This window comes from Sylvia atricapilla, chromosome 6 (genome assembly GCF_009819655.1).
Source record: "Sylvia atricapilla isolate bSylAtr1 chromosome 6, bSylAtr1.pri, whole genome shotgun sequence".
NCBI lineage: Eukaryota > Metazoa > Chordata > Aves > Passeriformes > Sylviidae > Sylvia > Sylvia atricapilla.
This window is the reverse complement of record NC_089145.1, coordinates 59,271,080-59,292,646: the sequence shown is the minus strand read 5'-3', so window position 1 is coordinate 59,292,646 and position 21,567 is coordinate 59,271,080. Positions and strand designations below refer to the sequence as shown.

At 36.6% G+C, this 21,567-nt stretch overlaps 1 protein-coding gene across 5 annotated transcripts in view; it reads right to left on the bottom strand.

Annotated features, from left to right (window-relative positions):
• Positions 1-21,567, bottom strand: part of RALGAPA1 (Ral GTPase activating protein catalytic subunit alpha 1) — a 130,218-nt gene that overhangs the window by 46,271 nt on the left and 62,380 nt on the right. For all 5 annotated transcript variants that reach the window (XM_066322101.1, XM_066322102.1, XM_066322103.1 and 2 more), the window contains 8 exons: positions 20,674-20,782; positions 15,486-15,596; positions 14,482-14,550; positions 13,115-13,249; positions 12,197-12,380; positions 3,709-4,573; positions 2,254-2,325; positions 1,194-1,317 (listed from right to left, as the gene is read on the bottom strand). In XM_066322101.1, coding sequence (XP_066178198.1) covers positions 1,194-1,317; positions 2,254-2,325; positions 3,709-4,573; positions 12,197-12,380; positions 13,115-13,249; positions 14,482-14,550; positions 15,486-15,596; positions 20,674-20,782 — 1,669 coding nt within the window. The remainder of the gene's footprint in view (positions 1-1,193; positions 1,318-2,253; positions 2,326-3,708; positions 4,574-12,196; positions 12,381-13,114; positions 13,250-14,481; positions 14,551-15,485; positions 15,597-20,673; positions 20,783-21,567) is intronic.

Sequence of the window (21,567 nt, the reverse complement as noted above, 5' to 3'; positions counted from 1 at the left end):
TAACTGATAGTTTGTAATTAACTTTTAAAGTCTTGGATCAATGGGTAATAGTTTGCCACCAAAATAAGTGGACATGTTTAATGTGCTGTTTCAGCTTTAAAACAGTGACTACAAAAAGTTGTTTTTCAGACATGAATACATTTAATCTCTGACCACATGGGATATATTTATTTTCATCTGATACTAAAGGATGCAGAATTTAATGCTAAAATGTTAAAGTATTATTTGTCTCATTAGGGAATATTAATCCAAATTAGCAACTCTTTAAACTAGCTAATACTGCCTAAGAGAATTAAACCACTAAAGAAGGATATTTTATGGTACTAGTGTTGGGTTCTTTTCCTTCTAAATGTGGGAAATAAACATCTATGTTCATGAAAGTCAGTAAACTTGTAGCTGTTTTCCTCTGTTCCTGTGGGAAAGTCAGAGTCATTATCCACACAGTTAATCTGATAGTGTCCTTTTATACCTAAGGAGTAAAGAAACACAAAGAACAAATAAGACAGACACTCATGTGGACACTCTTGATGAGCACAAGTTGCAAGAGGAGCAAAAAGCCTGCAGCTTCTTGTACAGCCAACCAGGACCAAAAGCCATCCCTGAATTCAGTGTAACAGTGCCAAACTGAACTTAACACTGGTAATTAATCCTGTGCATCTGAAAGAAAGATGGAAAAAAAGGAAATCCTTGTGACAGTACTGAACAAGTGACTAAAGTGCTGCAGGTCCACACAGATGATGGGGTAGATCACAATATTTCTGACTGCTGGAAGAGAAGTTGAGTGGAGTGTGTGAACTGACACATGCCTGCAGTGGAAGGCAGGAACAAGAGATTATGTGAGAAGCTGCTTGTCTGTACTTTTTGAAGTCCTGAACTTGAGCAAAGCTCAAACTTCAACGGACTTAACAGGAAATGAAGATGCCTCCTAATTAGTCCATGAAAGGCAAGTACAGGACTGCACATTAGAGTATTATCTTTGCCTCTACAAACTATCTTCAGTTGTTGAGAGCTTGAATTTAAATGGCTAGTGTTGCTAATGAAACTGAAACACGAAATCTTCTCTAGATCCCATTTTTAAACCAGTGAATTTCAGTTCTTGTAAGTAATGCTGAGGAGCCAAAGACTTATAATATGTGAAGGTATTGGTAATTGTCTTTGTGAAACAACCAAGGATAAAAACATTTAATAAATACCTCCCAGCCAAGACCAGCTACAAAATCTTCATAGGCTTGACTTCCCCCAGTATTTGTAAGAATGGAGTGCTTATCTTCCTGTCCCTCAGCAACATAAAACACTGCAATCTTGTGTGTCTCTCGGCTGGAAAACAGAATGGTCATTGCATGACAGTGCCTTAACTAATATGAAACTAAAATATGCAAACAACACACACAGAGCATGGCTTTTAAAACATAAAAAATGCATAGTGGAATTACAGTACAATTACATGGCCTCTTTTTTGATAACCCCTATATTCTTATATTTTCATTTCTTCTCTAGAGCCTGAAGTTTTGCTATACATGAGCAGCATTTACCCCTTTCAGCACCTCTAAGATGCAGGATGGTACTGGCTGTACCAGTTGCTAATGGAATAGGTGTGCTTTAGACATGGGCAAAACCTGTAACGTGGGCATTATCCACACTGCATGGCCATTAACAGCAGTGCCTTCTGAACACAATGGAAATGCAGCTTGTGCAACTGAATGAAGAATCTTCACATGTTTTTTAAAGATCATCATCATTTAAATGTCTTCTGGAGACAGGTTGCTGTTAGACATTGGAATAAGTGGAAATGGTTTCTCACACTTCTACACCTTCCACTGGGTTTTGTTGCAACTTCTACAAAAACAAGTCAGTTTTTAATACTGTGCTACAATTCCAACTAGAGGTCCATGTCTTCAAATACTGAGACCATTTGAAACAGCTAAACAATCAAACAACCAAAGCTGAAAGTGTGGAGATTTTGATATATCAAAGTTTTAAAAGAATTAAATGTTATGCGTATAAAAATGCTCATAATTCTAAGTTATTTTGAAATTTGTTTATCTTATGGCACTCTACACGCAGAATTTAACCCTGCAAATAAAACCAATGCAACTTCAATACAACAGAAAAAATGACAATACGATGCAAAATACATTAATAATTAAAAATCGATTTAAAAAGTCAGCTCAACTCTCACATCTATGCAATTAGTGCCATTTGAGTAAAAGCACACTTAAAACAAATAAGGAGACAGTCATTAAAAGAATTTACCATTGTCTTGAGTCCAAATTTCTGAGTTCTCGAAGTAACTTCTCATTTTTCTTCAGGAGATGAAAGCTCCTTCTAAATAGAGAAATTTGTAACTCTTTTATTACATCTTCACTGATGGATACAGAACAGTACAAAAATGGTAAAACAACATATCCAGGTCCACTCAGGAACAGTCAACAAATGCCTCTGTCTTTTCAACAGTTCTTTCTTAATATATAAAAATTAGGACACCTTTAAAAAAATATACAAGCAATTTTTCTTACTCCAGCAAATCATCTATATTCATTACAGCCCTGAGTATAACCTTTATTTCTTTCCACTTTCTCCTGTCAACCCATTGGATCTGACTGGGATCCATTTCTTCTCTACAGAAGGACCATAAAATATGTATGTGTAGTGACAAAAGACACTCCCATTAGTCTACTGTTGTGGGGCATTTAACACAGAACTTTTTGCTTTTTGCTGCTCAACTGCAGAGCAGAATTTCGCTCAGTAATCACCCAGCCAGCTGTAACAAGTTAAGCAAAAAACAAAACCAATATGTTAGAGAAAGAAAGGCAGTTTTCATGTCTTTTCAACTGTGCTTAAGATGTTTCCCACAAAACACTGTGGAATTAAGGGCAGTCTGTTCAAAACCAGACTGCCTTGAGGAATTAAAGACCCAAATAAGAAGGGTTGTAACACCAACATTTTGTCTGATTCCAGTGATACCTGGATTTTTGATTTATTTTTGTTTTACCAAATATCCATTTCCCTTCATCGTAGGAAAACATATCAGTGATTCTAATATGGAATTTGAAAGCAATGGCAGAAGATTGCAGAAAGACCCATGAATTCTAGGATGCTAATATTTGTACATACCCTCATGCACATGCACTTAACTACACCAACACAAAAATAAAAATGCAAAGAGACATTACTTCTGTAACTGAACATGGCTTCTCTCCTGTTGTTCTAAACAACATTCAGACAGTACTCAAGCACAGCCAATGTTGAAATAAATAGTAGGGGACACATCTTTCTCATTAGCTAATACACATGCAAGGCTTTGAGGCTGCATGCAAGCATGTTTTTAGCAGACAAAGCAGCAGGACACTGTCCAGTGACACAATAGCTGAGAATATGACACTCTCTGAGTATTATTCTGACATCAAAAGGTAATGATTTTTGCAGCAACATACATGGGATGCAAAGAAAATACATCACTCCTTCAATTCGCCTTCAAACACTTTCTAAGGAAAGAATATGAATCACAACAAATCCAACAGATTCCTCCTTTCTGTCCCTCTAAATGACAGGCTGAAAAGCAGAAGAAAGCTGCCATTTAGCCTTTAGCTGCACATCCCTTCCCTTTCGGTATCTGGCCTGGAATATTTTTGCCTTAACAAACTCTATGATCAAGGTGAAAAGAGCACAGTTCCCTAAAAAAAGTTCTTAAAATATGAATTATTTTACCTTTTATCCCATGAATTCATTCCCAGTATACTGAGAAGTAACCTACAGTAGTAAAATGCTGACTGTGGCTTTTGTGAGGTCGGCTCGTCCTGCTCCATAGCCCTCATATTTACATCATTGAAATGCTTTTCAACAAACTCTCTCTCTTCTGTGTGCTGTTTCAGAATTGCATTGATGACATCGTTCTCCTGCTTTTCTGAGATGCAGACTGGTTGAGGAGCAGGGATGTTGAGTGAAACACCAGTTCTCTGTAAGCATTCAGGGCTTGTAACACCTAAATACTGCAGCAGCTCATCAAGAGCATCTTCTTCATCCCTAATTGTATCCCATGTTGGTACAGTGTCTCTAAATTTCCTTTTAACTTGGAGTGTAATTCCATCTCTTGCAGATACATCCTCCACATGCTCAAAAGACGAAAGAGCATCTTCTGATTTGTCTTGCTGAGATAATGAAAGTGCAAAAGATGTTTGTTGTGAAGATCCACATAAAGATGATGGTCCGTACAAAATGGCTGAATCCCATGAGTATTTGCCAGACAGATCACGCACTATAATTCTAACATTTGAATTAGCTGATGCAAGTCCAGCAGACAGTCCTCCCCCAGGCATGTCATCTTCTGCTTGGATTTGTATGCAAGACACCAGGGAAGTATTGTTTAACACAAAGAACTGAAGATTTGGGTTCTCAAAAAGTTCAGGAGAAAGCTCAGGACTTTCACTGTATGGATTGTCATTGTTTTCACACACTTGACTGGTCAGCATAGCAGGACCTCCACTCATAGGATAGTGGCCTAAGTGGTTGACTAGATGTGTTATCACAGTACGAGCAGCAACAGAAATTAATCCTTGTTGCATGTGAGTTTTCACTGCAAGACAAAGAGCACAGGTTTTAAAAGAAGAGTTCAGAAAACAACACTGAGATTTATGTGTTTCTTTTAGCCTCTTCCTGAGAGAATGAGTAGTGTGAGGATACATGCAACTCAGTAATGGAAAAATATGCATTTTGATGACTATTGGTCTTTTCTATAAAAAACATGAAAAATCCTAAAACAGTTAAAGAAGCATCTTCATTACTTTACAGCCATGACTATGTCTACAGAGCATACTTCCTTTGCCATAGCTCTGTTAGCAGCACTGTTCTTCTAAAATACACAATTTTTTTATCTAGTGAAAATAAATCTTGAATTGGTGTTGAAGTAGATTTCCTAACTGTGTTGCAAGATGTCCATTCCAATTGCAGTGTATTTTTATATTTATACACATCATTACACTGAGAAATACAAAGGAAGATAGATGCACAAAAGGTCTAATCCGTCTTAATTTCCCTGGGGAGTGTATAGCTGTAGGTTAGCTTGAGAATAGTGTTGGATAATTTTAAAGTACAAAATCAAAGATTAGGCCATTTATATTCGACATAATCTAACATTTTCAAATTTTTCAAAAAGGAAATCTCATGCCACAGCTGCATCTTAAGAAGTTTCAGGTTAGAAAATCTTGAGAGGGACAAAGTAAAGTTAATTGTGCTCATCTTATGTGAAATTCATCCTGTGAGTTGTACTGGTAATTCAACATGGTTTTTGCCAGCTACTTCTTTGCTACATACCTTCCACTTGCACACTACGTCATCTAAATTCACAAAAGGTATTTTTAATGTTTATATCACACCCTGATAACCCAGTACTATACTGTTATTGATTTATTTTTTGTCAAGTCAACTCTACATGAATTACATTCACGTAATCACATTCATGAGCAAGACAAAGTAACTCTCTGAGGAAGAGAGCCATCAACTGGTTCAGGGGACCTACTGAAGAACCCATACACAAAAATATTACACTGCAGAATAAGGCTGGTGGAAGAGGGCACAAGGTGAAAATGGCAAAGTATTTGTTTCCTGTATCCTCTCTCTTGTAACTGGGCATGGATGCCCTGAATTTGGGATTTATAAAGGGAACATTAAAAAACTATACTCCTCAGGATTACATGATGTATTTTAAATCACATTAAACACTGAAAACTGCTGGAAACGCTTCCCATCTTCTTTCTCATCAAAATCCATCAAACCAGAATGTTCTGAACAACATCACTTTTTCACTCAGTATTTACTAAGAGTATGTAACCAACCTCTTGGGCACAGAAGGAAGGTATAATGAATTCATCTCCCGTTATGCTAGATTTCATAAGCTGCCAAACCTAATGTTTAAGAAACATTTCTTTTTGCAGTTTCAGATGTCTTAATTGGTTTAATGGGAAAAATAAAGGCAAATTTGTGATGCGTACTGACTGCCATTATAAATCTTCAGTTTCTGAAGAAGGATGCATTCAGCAACTGCAAAAATAAACAGGTAGTATGTATTTGCCTTTTTTTCCCCAAAAAAGGTTTGGGTACAGCATGTAAGAGATGTTTGGGATTCTGGCTATTCTCTTCCTTTAGGAAGCACTTCATCTGAACAGCAAATAGGAAAACATTTCATCCAGTTAATAGATGGCAAAATTATCATAACATTTACACAATTCCAAAACTCGTATCTACTAAAGTATTTTAATAAACTAATGCCTTGAGAATTAATATAAGCAAATTAGAGATTATATTTTTTATCATCTACAGCCTTCTTGAGGTTTAAAATTTACAAATACAAATACATACAGTGATGCTGAATTAAGTGTCCAGATACTGGCAGCATACAAGGAAATTAAGTTATAGTGCCATCTGCTGAAATACAAGAAGGAACTGAAAGCAGATTTTATAGAAAACAAGGAGAAAATAATTTGGGTGTTTGAACAATCATTTATCAGCAAATTACTGACTAGCACCTGGACAACACAGAGAGTGGCTCATCTTTGTTAGGATATTTATACCAAGTATTCAGCCCTTGCCACTGCACAGATAAATAAGGTAATACTTTTCCCAGGTTCCCAGGAGCAGAGACCCACGAGCTTTCCTGATACCTGAAGTCCCATCTTATAAAGGTTAAATGCCCCCTGTTAAGTTCTGCTGAAAAACTAGAAGAAATACAGACATTCTAGCACATGTTATTACTATTACTATTGTGTGGGAAACCCTAAAGATCTCAAACCTGACCATGGTCCTTTCGTACCTGTGTGTGTGAATGTACTCCCTTAGGAGCCTAAGGGAAATACAGCAAAGAAAGATGACAGTGATATGAAGAGGAGAACAATTAATTTAAATTTGGAAGATCCATTCTCAGTCCTAATACAGCTTTTCCCTGAATACTTTGCACTTGAACTAAAATCATAGATCTGTCATTGTTCTTTCATAAAATGTGAACACTACCTCTGAGTCTTCTCTCAGAATATACTGCTGTTGATCTAAAAATAACACAGAGAATTTATATTAGAAGTATCAAGAGAAGTATATAAAAAGCAGACTGTAAGATGCAACCTGCTATGCTGAAGTAAAATAAAGCAATCTTGAAACATTTTTGCCACACAGAAAATCAGATTTTGGTCATGGTTTCCCCAGAAATAAAAAAGGAAAAATCCCAAGCCTTGTAATGCATTTTGAAATTATGAAAATTTTAAATTAATTTTGCAATTTAATTTATTCCTAGAAGCACATCTCCTCAATCAAGAATAACTGGACATTCAATATATTAAACCTTAAAATGAGTATCTAAACCATGCTCTTTGTTTCTGGAGGGCAATTGAGAATATGCAATAACGCAAGCCATCACAGCTTTGCCACAAATTCTACAAACTAAGTCATATCATTACATATTAAGGCAGTCCAGCTCACTGCTTTGTTGACCTGTTTTCCTGAGAGAACACATCACTGCTTTCTTTGCAATGGTACTGCCTCTGGCTTGGACAAGGTAATTTAAATGTGTACACGATCACTTGGTAATTTACTAGAAGCATGTTGTAATATTTATTTTTCTCAGTCCTGAAATCACCTCTTTTGTGGGAAGGCCAAAGGTCCACCACTACCAATTTGTATCTGTGGCATGGATGCTTAAGGATTCACAAGTTTCCTTAAGATGTGCTGTTAACTTTTTAATTCAACTTTGGCTGAACAGTTTTAAACAACTACGGTTATGTAGTAAATGTAAAAAGTAATGACTGAGGGTGGAATTTCACTCTCTTCATCCTTCTAGCTGTCTAAAGAATGATGACCTGTACAGACTGATTAATCTCAAATTGGAGCAATGGGATGAATCACTCTCTAAAAGCACTTCTTTTTCCTTCATTATGTTTAAAGGGAGCCTAAGAGTGTTCCTCTTAGCTTAGTTTCCTGTATCTTACATTAGTTCAAGCAAGTCTCATGCCTTTCTAATTTTAAACTTCAGCTATATAGACATGCAGCAACAGAAAACCCATTTCTAGAATATTCCCCACAAAACACAAACTGTGTTAATCCAGACGCACTATGTATTTTTTTAAAGTGAGCATTTTGTGTCCTTTCAGTAAAATGACAAACAGCAAAATCTTAAATGAAAAGTACTTTGTATTTTTACCTTATAAAGAAAAGCTAAGACTAAACATCAGGCAGAGAAAACTTTTTCATTAGAAACTGAAAAATATTAGAAAAAATTATCAATCTATGCAAATGAGTTTAAAATATTTTTTGAGAAATATGAGTAATGGGGGGAAAATCAATCGAATCAATAACTGATAGACCATTGTATCCATGTAATGTTACTAGTACCTTCCAATCACAACTATTTAACAGATTTGTGACCTATGAAGAACAGCTTTCAAAATGTTTTTGTCTATAATTGCAAAAAAAATTCTCCTTCATGTATGTTTCTGGTCCTGAAACGAAATGGAAAAGATCAGAAGCAAGCCAGCAGATCGTGGCACTATGCAGTCCAGGCTGGCTTGTGAACATCTAAGCTGGCTAGTTAGGTGCAGTTAATTAGAACACTGGGCTTGTTTGGCAAGGCTTTGGTAGTGTGGGAGTTACAGGGGTGGCTTCTCTGAAGAGCTACTAGAGGCTTGCCCTGTGTCTGATGAAGACAATGTCAGCCAGCCCCAAGCTGGACCTGTGCTCACCAAGGCCAAGCTGATCAGCAGTGAAAGCAATGCCTCTGGAATAACAAAGTTAAGTAGGAATAAAAAATATTGGGCAAAAGGAGATTGCAGCCAGAGATGAGCAGAGTGAGAATATGTGAAAGCAACCACTCTGCAGACACCAAGGTCAGTGAAGAAGGAGGGGCAGGAGGTGTTCCAGGCACCAGAGCAGAGATGACCATGGTGAGACAGGATGTGCCCCTGCAGCCCATGGGGGTTCAACAGCAGAACAGAGATCCACCCTGAAATCCCTGGGGACCCCATGCTGGAGCAGGTAGATGCCCAAAGGAGGCTGTGATGCAGTGGAAAGCCCACACTGTACCAGGCTCCTGGCAGGAGCTGTGGTGCTGTGGAGAAAGGAGCCCATGCTGGAGCAGTCTGGGCCTACAGGATTGAGCCACATGAAAGGGATCCAGAGTGGTGCATCTGTGAAAAACTGCAGTCCATGGAAAGAACCTGTGCTGTACAAGTCTCCTGTGTGAGGGCCCCCATGCTGGAGCAGGAGTCCTTCCCCTGTGGAGGAAGGAGCAGCAGAGACAATGTGTGGTGAACTGACTGCAGTCCCATCATCCCCATGCCCCTGCAACACTGGGGGGGTAAGGAGGAGGTAGAAACTGATAATGAGATTAAGCCCAGGAAGGAGGAACGGGGTAAGAGTATGATGTTTTGAAGACTTGATTTTATTTCTCATTATCCTGCCCTGAACTGCTTGTTAATAAAGTCAGTTAATTTCCCTAAGTCAAATCTGTTTTGCCCATGACAGTGAGTGGTGAGTGATCTCTTCCTGTATTTATCTCAACCCACAAGCTTTTTGTTGTATTTTCTCTCCCCTGTCCAGAGGAGGAGGAGGAGAATAATGGAGCAATGCTGGTGGGCAGCTGGCATCCAGCCAGGGTCAAACCACCACCACCACTCTTATGCCCAAACTGCAGCTAGAGTAGGTTGTTGCCAACACTAACTAGAGGAACAGCTCATCAGCCCATAGACAAACCCAGTGATTCTTTAGACGTATGGAAACATCACAGACTTGCTGTTTGCAAGTTCTGATGATGAAATAAAAGCTTCCTACTGATGTCCCTACTGAGAGCTGCTGAAAGTTCATTCTGGTTTAAATATACCAGTTTAATATGCTTAATACCTAATTTCAAAGTTATTCTTTGAATATCTCATACTAAAATCTACCACTTCACCAGCTCCGGAAAGTAGAACAATTTTACTGACAATCCTAGGTTAAGAGCTTCCTCATGAGAGACAGAACTTGGAAAGTTACTGAAAAAGGGAGGCAAATAATCATTTTCTTTATTGACATACGCCTGTTCTCATAGGATTTAAGAAATCTTTGCCCTGCTGTTTATTGCATGGCTTGCTCCACTCAGTAGATCCTGTCACCACTACACAGCTGTGTCACTCGAAGTCCTGTATCTCCCTGGTCTCGTACCACATTATGCTGTGGCTGAGTATCCACAAAACTTGTGATGGATCTGACCGTGAACAATGGAGGCATAACAGGGCAAATCAATCACATCTGTTAAAGCACCCTGTCTTAAAAATTCTGTCATTTCAGCACTTTCAGCTTTGCTTGTGACCTAAGGAAAGAATCTTGCAATTCCTACCCTGTCTTTGTAGAACTTCCCTGAATTCCTCTCATTTCCATTCCTTCAAAAGAGATACTACGATAGCACTTTTACTCTACTAAAAGATGCCGACCCATTGGCATACTGCTCTGCTGCTAGCTTGTAGTATTTGACCCTCTGTCTTGACAGAGACCCAGACTGGTTGTTATCCACTAGTTTCACTCCTCTCACTCCTCCAACAATGCCAGGGAGAGCAGATGCTGTGCAATCGGTTAAGCACCGCCAATTTTATTCCCTGCCTGGCAATGGGGACTAGAAGTGCCAAGGTTGCAGAACCAGGGTTGCATTATAATACTGCAGTATGCCAATTAAATTTCACAGTCCAACTTACAATTCCAGAGCCCTGAAACTTAATTTATCTGAAGAGATAAAAGGGATATCTGAAATTACTTTTATTAAGAAATTTAACAAGAAATCATAAAAGAAAAGATCATGGTTAGAAATGCAAAATGAAGATATTGATGCTAAGGCTTTGTGAAACCGTACTCATTTAAAGAGAAATCTATTCAGGGTTGTCTTTTCAGATTGTCAGATTAAAAAAGCCACACAGCATTTGCTTCTAACCCATAATTACAGATTATTATGGAATACAAAAGATGCCAGGCATAAAAAGCTACTACTATTCACTACACTGTAATAGAACATGTAGTGGAAGTAAATTTTGGCAAATGCTTTAAATATTAGCTTTACATAATATGTATAGGTGAGACTGTAATTAGGACAGAATGAATCCTTCGAAGCCTCTTTCATTCTGACCCTGCAGATGATTACTTTTTACTAATAAGGCCACAGCCATTTGACAAAAAGCCAACTATAGTACCTTGCTTCATTCTTCAGTAAATTTAATAATTACAGCTCCTCCTGCCAGTAGTTCTCAGATCAGACTTGTTCAATCCAATACTGAGCTTATTAGGGGACAGATCTATGTTTAGAATTCTTTGGCCAAAAAAGTACTTGAGGATGATGAAGCATGCCTTAGACAAGGGCACAATGATTAGCCATTTTCTCTACATAAAAAACAGCACGTAGTCACTACAGACCACAAAATCACCTGCTGTTAGCACACAGCTGCTACAAAGAACTGCTGCATTTATCTGGTTCTTAATACCCTTAAAAAAGCCTAAATGGAACAACTTAATACAGAGGCAGAATAGCACTACACAGAGTTGCTCATATCTTAATCTCATCTTTTTCAATTTTCTTCCCTGTGTAGCTGTTTGATATTTACTAGATATACTGCATAATACATGATAGTCCTCTGTAGCTTAGATTCTTAATTCTTTATTTTTATTTTTGAGTTGTGAAGAAAATGTTAATTCTCATGTCTCCTAAGATTCTAACCAGATGAGAGAAAATTTCTCTTTTTAGACAAATCTGTGGTTTTAAGCAGCGTAAAAAGAGATCAACAACAAATTATGATAGGCTAAAAAAAATCATGGAAAGCATCCAATATTGCAATATCAAACAGGAACAAAACCCCAAAATACTCCTAGAAAAAGGAGCAAAATTAAGAAAAAATCAAACTGATTTACTGAAAGTAAAATGAAAAGCAACATTTATCCATGTTGCAGTACTTAACACTTCTGCTGATACACAGAGCATAGAAGAATCCATATCATATCGATCTTGGTGTTGTTCAGAACATACTTATTTTCAGTTAATCAAATGGCAATTGCTCAAAATTACATTTGCTCATTCCATACTAATGGTTCTTACCTAGTGTCTTCATATAGCTGAAAACCTGTGCTTTAGACCAACACTTCAATACCGAAAACCCAGACAAAATCTTTTCGAAAGAAAATGTATTTAGACAATTAGACAAACCTTCAGTGACTGGCTGAAGTTTAGAAGACCTCTCTGAGTCTGGAGAATGAAGAGGTTCTGGTTCCTTTAAGCTTTCTAAATGCATAAAAGGATCATAATCCATACATGCCAGATCAGAAAGGCTTAGAGGAAAATATTTTGGGTTGCTAAAACACTGAGACCCATAGACACATCCATGCAGAACCTAGAACAAAACCAGAATTTCATTACATTAACTACTGAAATTTATACTTTATAGTTCTATAAGAAATAAAAGTTATTTTTATTTGCATTTTAAAAATTGATTTGTTAGAAGGCAGGCATGATGAAATGTTGGAAAATTTTATATGCCTAATGTTTACAGAAAAAAATCCTGGTCTGCAAAGAAAATTATTACCACCAAAATAGAATTTAACAATAAAGAAACAAAACTTAGACAAAAAATCATTAGGCTACCTTTATTTTTAGATCTCCTATCTTCTCTAATGACATATGCTAGGTCTAAACTGCTAGAGGTTTTAATCCCCTTCCCTTGCAAAAAGGATAAAAAACCCCTTCCTCCTGTGTTCCTAAAGACAGTAATTGTAACTTAGTGCTTTTTGATTTGCTTATTGCTAAATGAGGTTGCTTGATATATAAAATTTACATCTTTTTGTATTAAATAAAAGCAGTACAATATTTACAATACAAGCATCTGCAATGCATGTGACATACAAATAAAGAGGCTTGTTTAAGCGTCCAAAAAGTAAAACAAAATCTACTATTCCAAATATACCAAAGGTCAAGTCGTTACAATGAAACATGCAAAAACTGAAAAACTCCATATTTCAGGAGTAGAATGGAGGTTAGCTTACAGAAAACTTTTGCCTTCATTTCCATGAAAGCTGACACTACCTCCATACACAGAAATTCTTCCTAAGTGAGCAAAGAAACATGTACCTTATATATACAATTAAGAACGGATCTTTCAGTTTTATCATTTTCTGCTCCTGTAGTGCGAAGAGGCTGCAGCAAAGTCTTCAATGGCAAGGCCATTATCCAATCCAATAAGCACAGAAGTAAAGAAACCACCAACTGGAAAAAACACTTTCCATTACAAATCAATTAAGCCAGCACCTGCTACTTCATATTTATCACTTTATTTTATTTCTCTGTTTTGCCTTCCTTTTTCAATTCAGTAAAATCAACCTTTGGCAGTAATGGCAGGTCCCATTTGTTAACCACTGTAGCTTCAAAACCTGTGGCATTCAATACAAACTTGGGCCATTCATTCAACAGTTTCTCATCAGGGTAAGACACTGAGCAGATACTATACTTAAAGAGGATACCCATAGTTTTAAAAATTGATTCGTAGGGTGTTTTTAAAATGACAGATAACACAGGTCCAAATTAAGGCTGATGCACCATTTTGCACATAAATTTCACTGCAAAGTGAATCAAGGGTTACACGAAATGGAACTAATTCACCTGTACTTAGTGCTTTATAAATAACACATAATGTCCTTAACAATGTATCAATAATGTAATGCAGCAACAGATACTGAAAGAAATCCAACTGCTTTCTGTATTGCAGGTTACTATGTTAGCAAAAAAATCAGCTCCCTCTTGGGATGTTTTAAAAGACTCTAGAACTGAATTAGATTAAGACACAAATCCACATTAGACCATCAATAACTTACTGACCAAATTATTGGTTTTGATTTTTAAAACTCAGCTGTAGAAGGGAAGACAATTCAGATAAATATCTGCAAGATTCTCTAAAATATTATACGAGGTAGATAAAAGCCTTTAAAAAAAATCCATTTACCTAATTTACTCATTTCACATAATACATTCCAAGTTTGTACCTCAAAAGTATAATAACCCAAATGATGAAGGGCACTGAGTCTTTTATTTTTAACCAATTTTTAAGAAACCCATTAGGACTACATTTGTCAAAATAGGCAAGAGATTTTTTATATAATATGTACAATGATAGACAATAGTTCACAGGGAAACTTGGTCAATTATGGAAAAGTATCCTCAAGGGGAAAAGTGGGTGGCTTGGTATATGACTGTAGTCTACAACAGCTCCTGACTTCCTGCAATCAGAGACAGAAGATAAAACAGAGCTCTGAACAAAAAATGAGCAACAGATGAACTCTAGCTCCTTGTGGGAAGGGAAGCCCAGAATGATGGAGCAATCAGCAACAGACTGCAGCAAAGTGCCCAAATTTAAATGACCCAATGAGCCCCACAGCAAAGCCAATTCAGTAGAGACACAGCTTTCAGGAGGCAGAAAGTACTAGAAACAAAAAAATACTTACCCTCTTGTCCTGCTCATAAGAGGAAGCTTCTGTACTGGGTAACAGATGTGTAATAGTTGCTATGAGAATCTGGGGAAATATACCACATTTCTTTTAAAACAGAACCTAAATATTTCAGCTTAAAATAATTTTTAAGGAGGTAAATCTAACAGGATACTAGATTCACAGTTAAATTCTATTACAATTATTTTGAGACAAGTTACAGTATTCCTTGATAACTTTTTTTTATTAACAAAAACATTTTTAATTGAGTTTTGCAGAATACATTGAAGGAGTATGTTCTGTTTGACTGACATAGGGATGTAAGGACAATGGAATTACACAGCTACCTCAAATACTCAGGCATGAAAAGAACTCAACACACTTGTATGATGCAGGAAGAAATCTGGTGCTGGTTTGTGTATGGTGCTATCTGAGCTACTTTATTTCTTAGAACTACTAGAATACACCCTGTCTCTCTTTGATCAAAAATATGTCTCCAGAGGAGCACAGAAATGCTTGCTCTATCTCTTAAGAAACCGTCATATGAAAAGAACCTGAGAGCTTCTGTCTTTTCTATGTGGTTCAGACTCCCAGAGGCCACAGTCTATCTCCTTGTCATGGGAAGAGTATTCAAAATATTATTTTTGCTTTATACTGAAACTCTTTCATGGATATGCAAATTACAACTGCAGATCCATATTTTAAGCAATCATTTTCTCCCTGAACTTAAATAAATGTGCTTGAAGATATCAAATATTATTTAAAAATTGTACTTTATTGACAACATTCTCATGACACTTTTTCTCTGAGGAAAAATAGGCACATTACATGTCAATACTCCAGTCAGAAAGTTAAGTGTGCTGCAATTCCCTACTGCTAGTGTTTAGAAAGACTATGTTTATACTAATTCAGTGTTTTGCAAAACATAATTCTCAATATTCAGGTGTTTAATTTTAAGGTAATACACTGTAGTGTTTCACTTAAGATAACTGAAAATTTCAAATTTAAAAAAAATTACTTACTTGAATAATTCTTAAAGGTGAATCAGCTTGATACAGTTGAAGTCTATGTACATAATGTATCAGCATGTTCAGCATACTGCAGGCAACTTGGGCTACTGTTTTGTTTGGAAACTGGAAAAGAGAAGACAGCACACTAACAATGACAAAGTGATTTCATGTAAGAGTACATTAGGTGGTAAGATAGTCACAAATTCCACTGGTAGTTTTATACATATAGTTCCTTAAGTATCTATTTACCAGAGGAACAGAATTAAATTTTACAGAGCTCAAAAGGAACTATTTTATATTCACAAACAAATGTTAGCAGCTAACAACAAAGTTTTAGGTCAGACATCTAGTGAGTTGCACACCAGAAAGGGGAGAGGTGTCTCCTAACTAACTTCAGACTGGTTAGTATCATGAAGCCAGGAAAAGAGAACTAATTTCTTGTTACCTGAATGATTATTAATATTAATGAATCACAGCAAAGCCCCCCCCCAAGGATCCAGTTCTGAAATCAGAGGTCTTTGCTGAGAATCAAGGCTGGTGAAAAGCCACATGCCCAAAATGCAGCCTGTAGTACTAAACACGAGATGAACTGTTCTGCTCCTGGCAGCAACTGCTGTGCCCAGCCCATGTCTGCATGGAAATTAATTCTGTGCTTAACTCTGCTTTTCTTCTATAGTAGAGAGAAGGTTGCTGATCCTCCACAGTTACTGTGCTGGTCAAAGCAGAAGGGAACACATTTGTACAATTCTCAGTCTCAGGGGACAATGTACACCCTGTTCTACACTCGTAAGTGGGAAAACATAAATTAAAATAAAGGGATGTGTTTCCCTAAATTGTTAATGCACAAGACATGTAACTGAGTTTTCTACCTTCACTGCATTTGCTTTAAAACACTAAGGTGTGCAGCAAATGACAAGGACAACATTAATATTACAAGTGAATTCCTGCATTATTGAGAAAGTAGTTTACTTGTTTCAATCCCACCAAATTCAGCAGTGAAACTGTCACAGGTATGTGCTGCAAGATGGCTCTCTACTTTTGAACTCAGAAAAGGGCAATTATGCTCTAAAAATGTTTAGATGTAATTTCTTGGCTTCATAGGCTTTTTTCTTACTCAGACCAGTTTTATTAACCCTCCAGGGAGGGATGCATCTCACAAAACTTAAAAAACCCCAAAGCTTTAAGAAAGCTTAAATGCCTGGGCAATGAAGCCTGAAGAGAAAATAGAGATTTTAGAATAAAATTTTTGAATTACAAAAACTTGAACTGAAAATATACTGGAAGAAGACTCTGTTCTGGGTCAGTGCTTCTTATCAAAGCAGAGCTATCAATTTTTACATTTAAAGTCTTGAAAAGAAATGGCACAAGTGAAAGGGAAAGTCTGGAGTACGAAGTCTTAATTACCATTTTTAATTTGTGTTATCTATATAAGCAAAAAGAAAGACTGTGAATGGCTCTTGCAAGTCATCCAGGGAGATGGAAACTGGAGTACACAATGTCAGTTAGTTCTTGTTCTGATTTTCTCTGTTTCTCAGTGGATGCAGTTTCATGTTATTGTTGGCTTCTAGCTCAAAACAGTAAACATCTCACATCTCCAAATCTTCACAGACTTTATGACAAGAATATAATTACTTTTTTATTCCCCATGAGACAGCCTCTCCCCTTGCTGTCCAAGTACTCTGTAAGAGCACAGTAAGCAGAGTACAGGTTCTAACACACAAGTTTGAAAAAAAAAAACAAACAAAAAAACAACTGAAAGCATGACAATTTGAGCACAGAACTTGAGATCAAACCCAGATTACTCAAAACATCCTAACAAGCTTGCAGGAAAACCCCAAAATCACTGGAGAAGAAAAATGGGGTGGACAAATTGGGGTGGTTTAATACAGAGCATCCAGATCATTAAAAGTAAGAAAAACAAAAAGACCTGGAGAGTTTTCAGTCACTGAATAATTGGCCATTCACTACTTAAAAACAGAAAGCATTTCTACTTAAATTTTTCATAATTCTTTTTCTAAAGAGGCTCTAAAATGAAGATGAATGAATAATTTTTAAGGCTGGTTTACACAAATCAGTTAATCTCTTTTTTCCCCTCTGGTTGAAGAAAGGTGTTTTTTTAAAATTTAATTTAATAAAGAAACAAAAGTAAGTGGAGACATAAATTCCACATAAAGCATAAAGTGTATAAAGTAATGAATATGTATACATTTAAAACCTAATCTTGCACTCTTATTTTTTTTTATTCATGGGAAAAGCATCAGGGAGGAAGTTTAGCTCAAGAATATGTGGATTAGCTGAAATAGATCAAATCCTTCATCTGCTTCAGAAAGCTGTCCTAGCATGGTCAATATATCACATTTCAAAAGAATGCTGTCGCTAGGGTAGAGTTAATTTCCTCTCAGTAGCTGTTGCAGTGCTGTGTTTTGGATTCAGAATGAGAATGGTGTAGATAACACACTGATGTTTTGGGGTTTTTTGCTAAGTTCTGTTTATCAGAAGACAAAGATTTTTTTTTTTATTTTTTTCTTGTCTCATGCTGTACCTGTGAGAAGGTGAGCAAAAGAAACTGGGTGGGAGCATGGCTGGGATGGGTTCCCCAAACTGACCAAAGGGATATTCCACACCACAGAACATCATGCCCAGTAAATGAACTGGGGGAGTTATCTGGAAAAGGGCTCAGTCTAGGTTGGGAAGAGGATATTGGCCAGAGGATGCTGAACAAATGTATTGTGCATCACTTGGGCTTTTTTTCCTTTCTCTTTTTATTATAATAATTATAATTTACCATTATTACACTGTTTTACTTGGCTTTTGATTAATAAACTGTTCTCATCTCAACATGAAAGTTTTGCCTTGATTCTCCCTGCCATTCCACTGCAGTGGGTAGGAAGAAAGAAGACTGAGCAAGTGGCTGCATGGTGAATAATTTCCAGCTGGGCTTAAACCACGACAAATGCTCAGGTACCTGAGAACAGACAGCTATGAGAGCTGTGGGTTCTGGAAGGACATTCTCCTGAAATCAAGCAGCCTCACTGACTACGTGTCAGATAATGAAACAATTCACCCTTTCAAGTCAGTCATTTGGTTCTGACTTCTTTCACAAGAACCTTCAGAGGTGGCATGGAAACACCTGTATGCTGCCATTAACATTCCACCTGCCATTCTCTGTCTCTGGAAAATGTCCTGTGTTATAAAGCATAAGAATTCATCACTTTTATATTGAGTAGTGTAGATTGTGAATGTAATTTTTGAGAAGTTACTTGAAGGGGGGGGAAAAAAAAGATGGCAATGAACTGGCACTTTGCCTGTTTCCCAACTCTCAGGGTTTTTCTTGGAACATAAGGTTCATCTTTGTAAGGGTCCATTCTTTCTGCATGTTAAATCAGGAATTTAACCTTGTCCATACCTGAAAATAACCTATTGTTATTTAGTTATTGTTATTGCTTAGCACTCATTCAACTAAGCCTGTACAACACAATTTTGTGATGTAGCTGCAGCATTTTTGAGAGAAGCAGAATAAAATCATAGGTCTGGATGGCTGGTTAGGTTCCTTTGTGCTCAAGCTCCAAGTTAATGTTGACAGAGCAGTATTGCCACACAGCTGAGAGAAGCACTAGCTACATCCAAAGCGAGCTGCTGAACTGCAGCTCTGAATATGCTCCTGGTATTTCAAAAATAAGCCTGTAATTGCTGCTAGCATTTCTATTCAATGTTATTTGTTCAATTGAACTTATCAGTAAGTTGGACTAGGCCTAGAGCTCCCTGCCCATTCATTTCTCCTGAAAGTAAGAAAATAATTCATTCTGGGAGTTCAAACCTCTGACTACTAGGTAGCCAGGAGATTGCTTAGGTAACAAATTAGAGCTAATTTATTTCTCCCATGACACATTAATGAACTTTTCATTTCATTATTAAACTCAGTTGTGAATGTATATGATTGCTCAGAACTGGAAAAAAAGACAATATGCACTGGATGGTTTTGCCAACGCAAAGCAAAGGAAATATAAAGATCTTTGCTTTCTCATTCAAAAAGTAATTTATGTTTAATATAAACGAGATACAAATAATTGGCTTAATAAATACATCAGAGAAAAAGAACATAAGTCACTGTGAATTCCAGGATTAAAAATAGTTCAAATATTGATAAATTGAAGAAGCAAGATAAAAACATCATTTGCCTTTTACCAAACTTGCACAGGAACTTGATAAAATGCAAAAGTTAAGCATTATTAAAAACCAAGGGGAAAACTCTGGAAGAGGGTATTAGTGGAGCTGCAAAGAATGAATGTGATTTTTGCAAAACAGGAAATTGCAATTTAGAGTCTAATACTAAAAGCCCTGCAGCTATCTTATACAGAGACTCAAATCCTGCTTCACAGGATGTGAGCAGCTAATCTGCTAAGATATTTTCCCATTGCTTAAAAGGAAATAATAATCCCCAACGTCCAACATAAGTCATATGTAACAGGTGTACGCTCCAATTTTAATGAATCTGTATATACAGAAACACTAGACTCTTCATAGAATTTTGATGCAAACAAGAAGCACATAAAAAGGTTCTGAAGATACACTGGAAAACATTTATAAAGTTGAAGCTATTGCTCACAAACATGCAAATTTGCAAACTGCTTAAAAACAAGATGTTTTTACTAATATTCTAATTATTCTATCATATAAGAACAAATGCAAAAAGATTTAAAATAGTAGGAAAACGAAAACAATCATCAAGGAAAAAAAAGCCAGAAGTATGCAGCTCTTGGAATAAGCATAGAAAAGGACTCTGCCACAGCAAATTAAACATTCCTGGTGTTGCCATACATACAGTATAAATACTCTGCTTTTCTCACTAAATATCTAGCCAGGGCTAAGAAGCAATACTGCATGATTCAATGGCCCACACTCAGAAGTGAACATGCACAAAATGTTATGAGAATACTGTGGTAGGTTAGAGTGGCTAGTGATATATATTAAAATAAAGATCCACTCCACTATCTCATCCCCCAGCACACCATTCTCTCCAAACTTAAACAAGAATAAAGAACTTTTGATATTTCAGAGATCCACTCATTAAACTGAGTTCTCACTTTTGTAATGATGGCAAATGAGATCATGAAGTAAGGATGCAAAATGTCATTGTGACTTGGAAAATACAAAGTATCTTTACACAGAAATATGCATGGTAAAAATTTAATTCTCTCACCTTTAAAGAAACACAAATCACATTCAATGCTTCCTTGATCTGAGGATGATGTGATTCATGGACTAGCTCCTCACAGATCCAAATACCAAGGCTGCAAAGAGCAACACATCTGTAAAACAATGTTGGAGGATAAGTTGTTGAGAAACATTCTACAGGAATGTGTAATTTTTATGATTTATTATGTTTTGTTAAAGACATTTAACAACAAATATGGTTTTAATATTTCCAAAACAGCTGTTCCAAACAAAACCCTTATAGCACTGTGACTTATTTTAAAATGAGCAAGAAATCCAAAGTATGCTGGTGAAGGCAGAGGAAAGGGCAGAGGAAGGGCATCTGAAAAAGCAACTGAAAAATCCAAAAGACATCATGAACCCCTGCGTTTCTATGTGTGTTTTGATTAAAAATATTACCTGAAATCAATGTATGGGAAATTCTTATATTTATTTAAGACTAAGCAAAAATTGGGGTGGGAGCTTCCTCCTTCCCAACACAAGAGGTTGCTCATATTCAGAGCATCTGAGAGACAGAGATGAGAGGGGAATGTTACTCTTTCACAGACAATAAACAAGAATGGATAGAGGAGGGATAAATGGATCCTAGAGACAGTATTAATACTGTGATTAGTACATCAACTTTTATTGTTTCTTCATTTAAAATCGGGAAACAGAAAAGAAGCGTAAAGATAAAGAGTATTTAGATATAGGTGTTTAAATCAGCAGATGGATGGAATTTGTTCAGAAGTGTTAAAGAGCTAGCTTAAGCAATCTCTGAGCCATTGGTTATTTTCTTCAGGAACACAGTTTACAAACAATTTGGAAAAAACTTCAGAATTCAAAATCCTGAATAAAATCAGAGAGCAATCCAAAATCGACAGGAAGAAAGCTGATAATT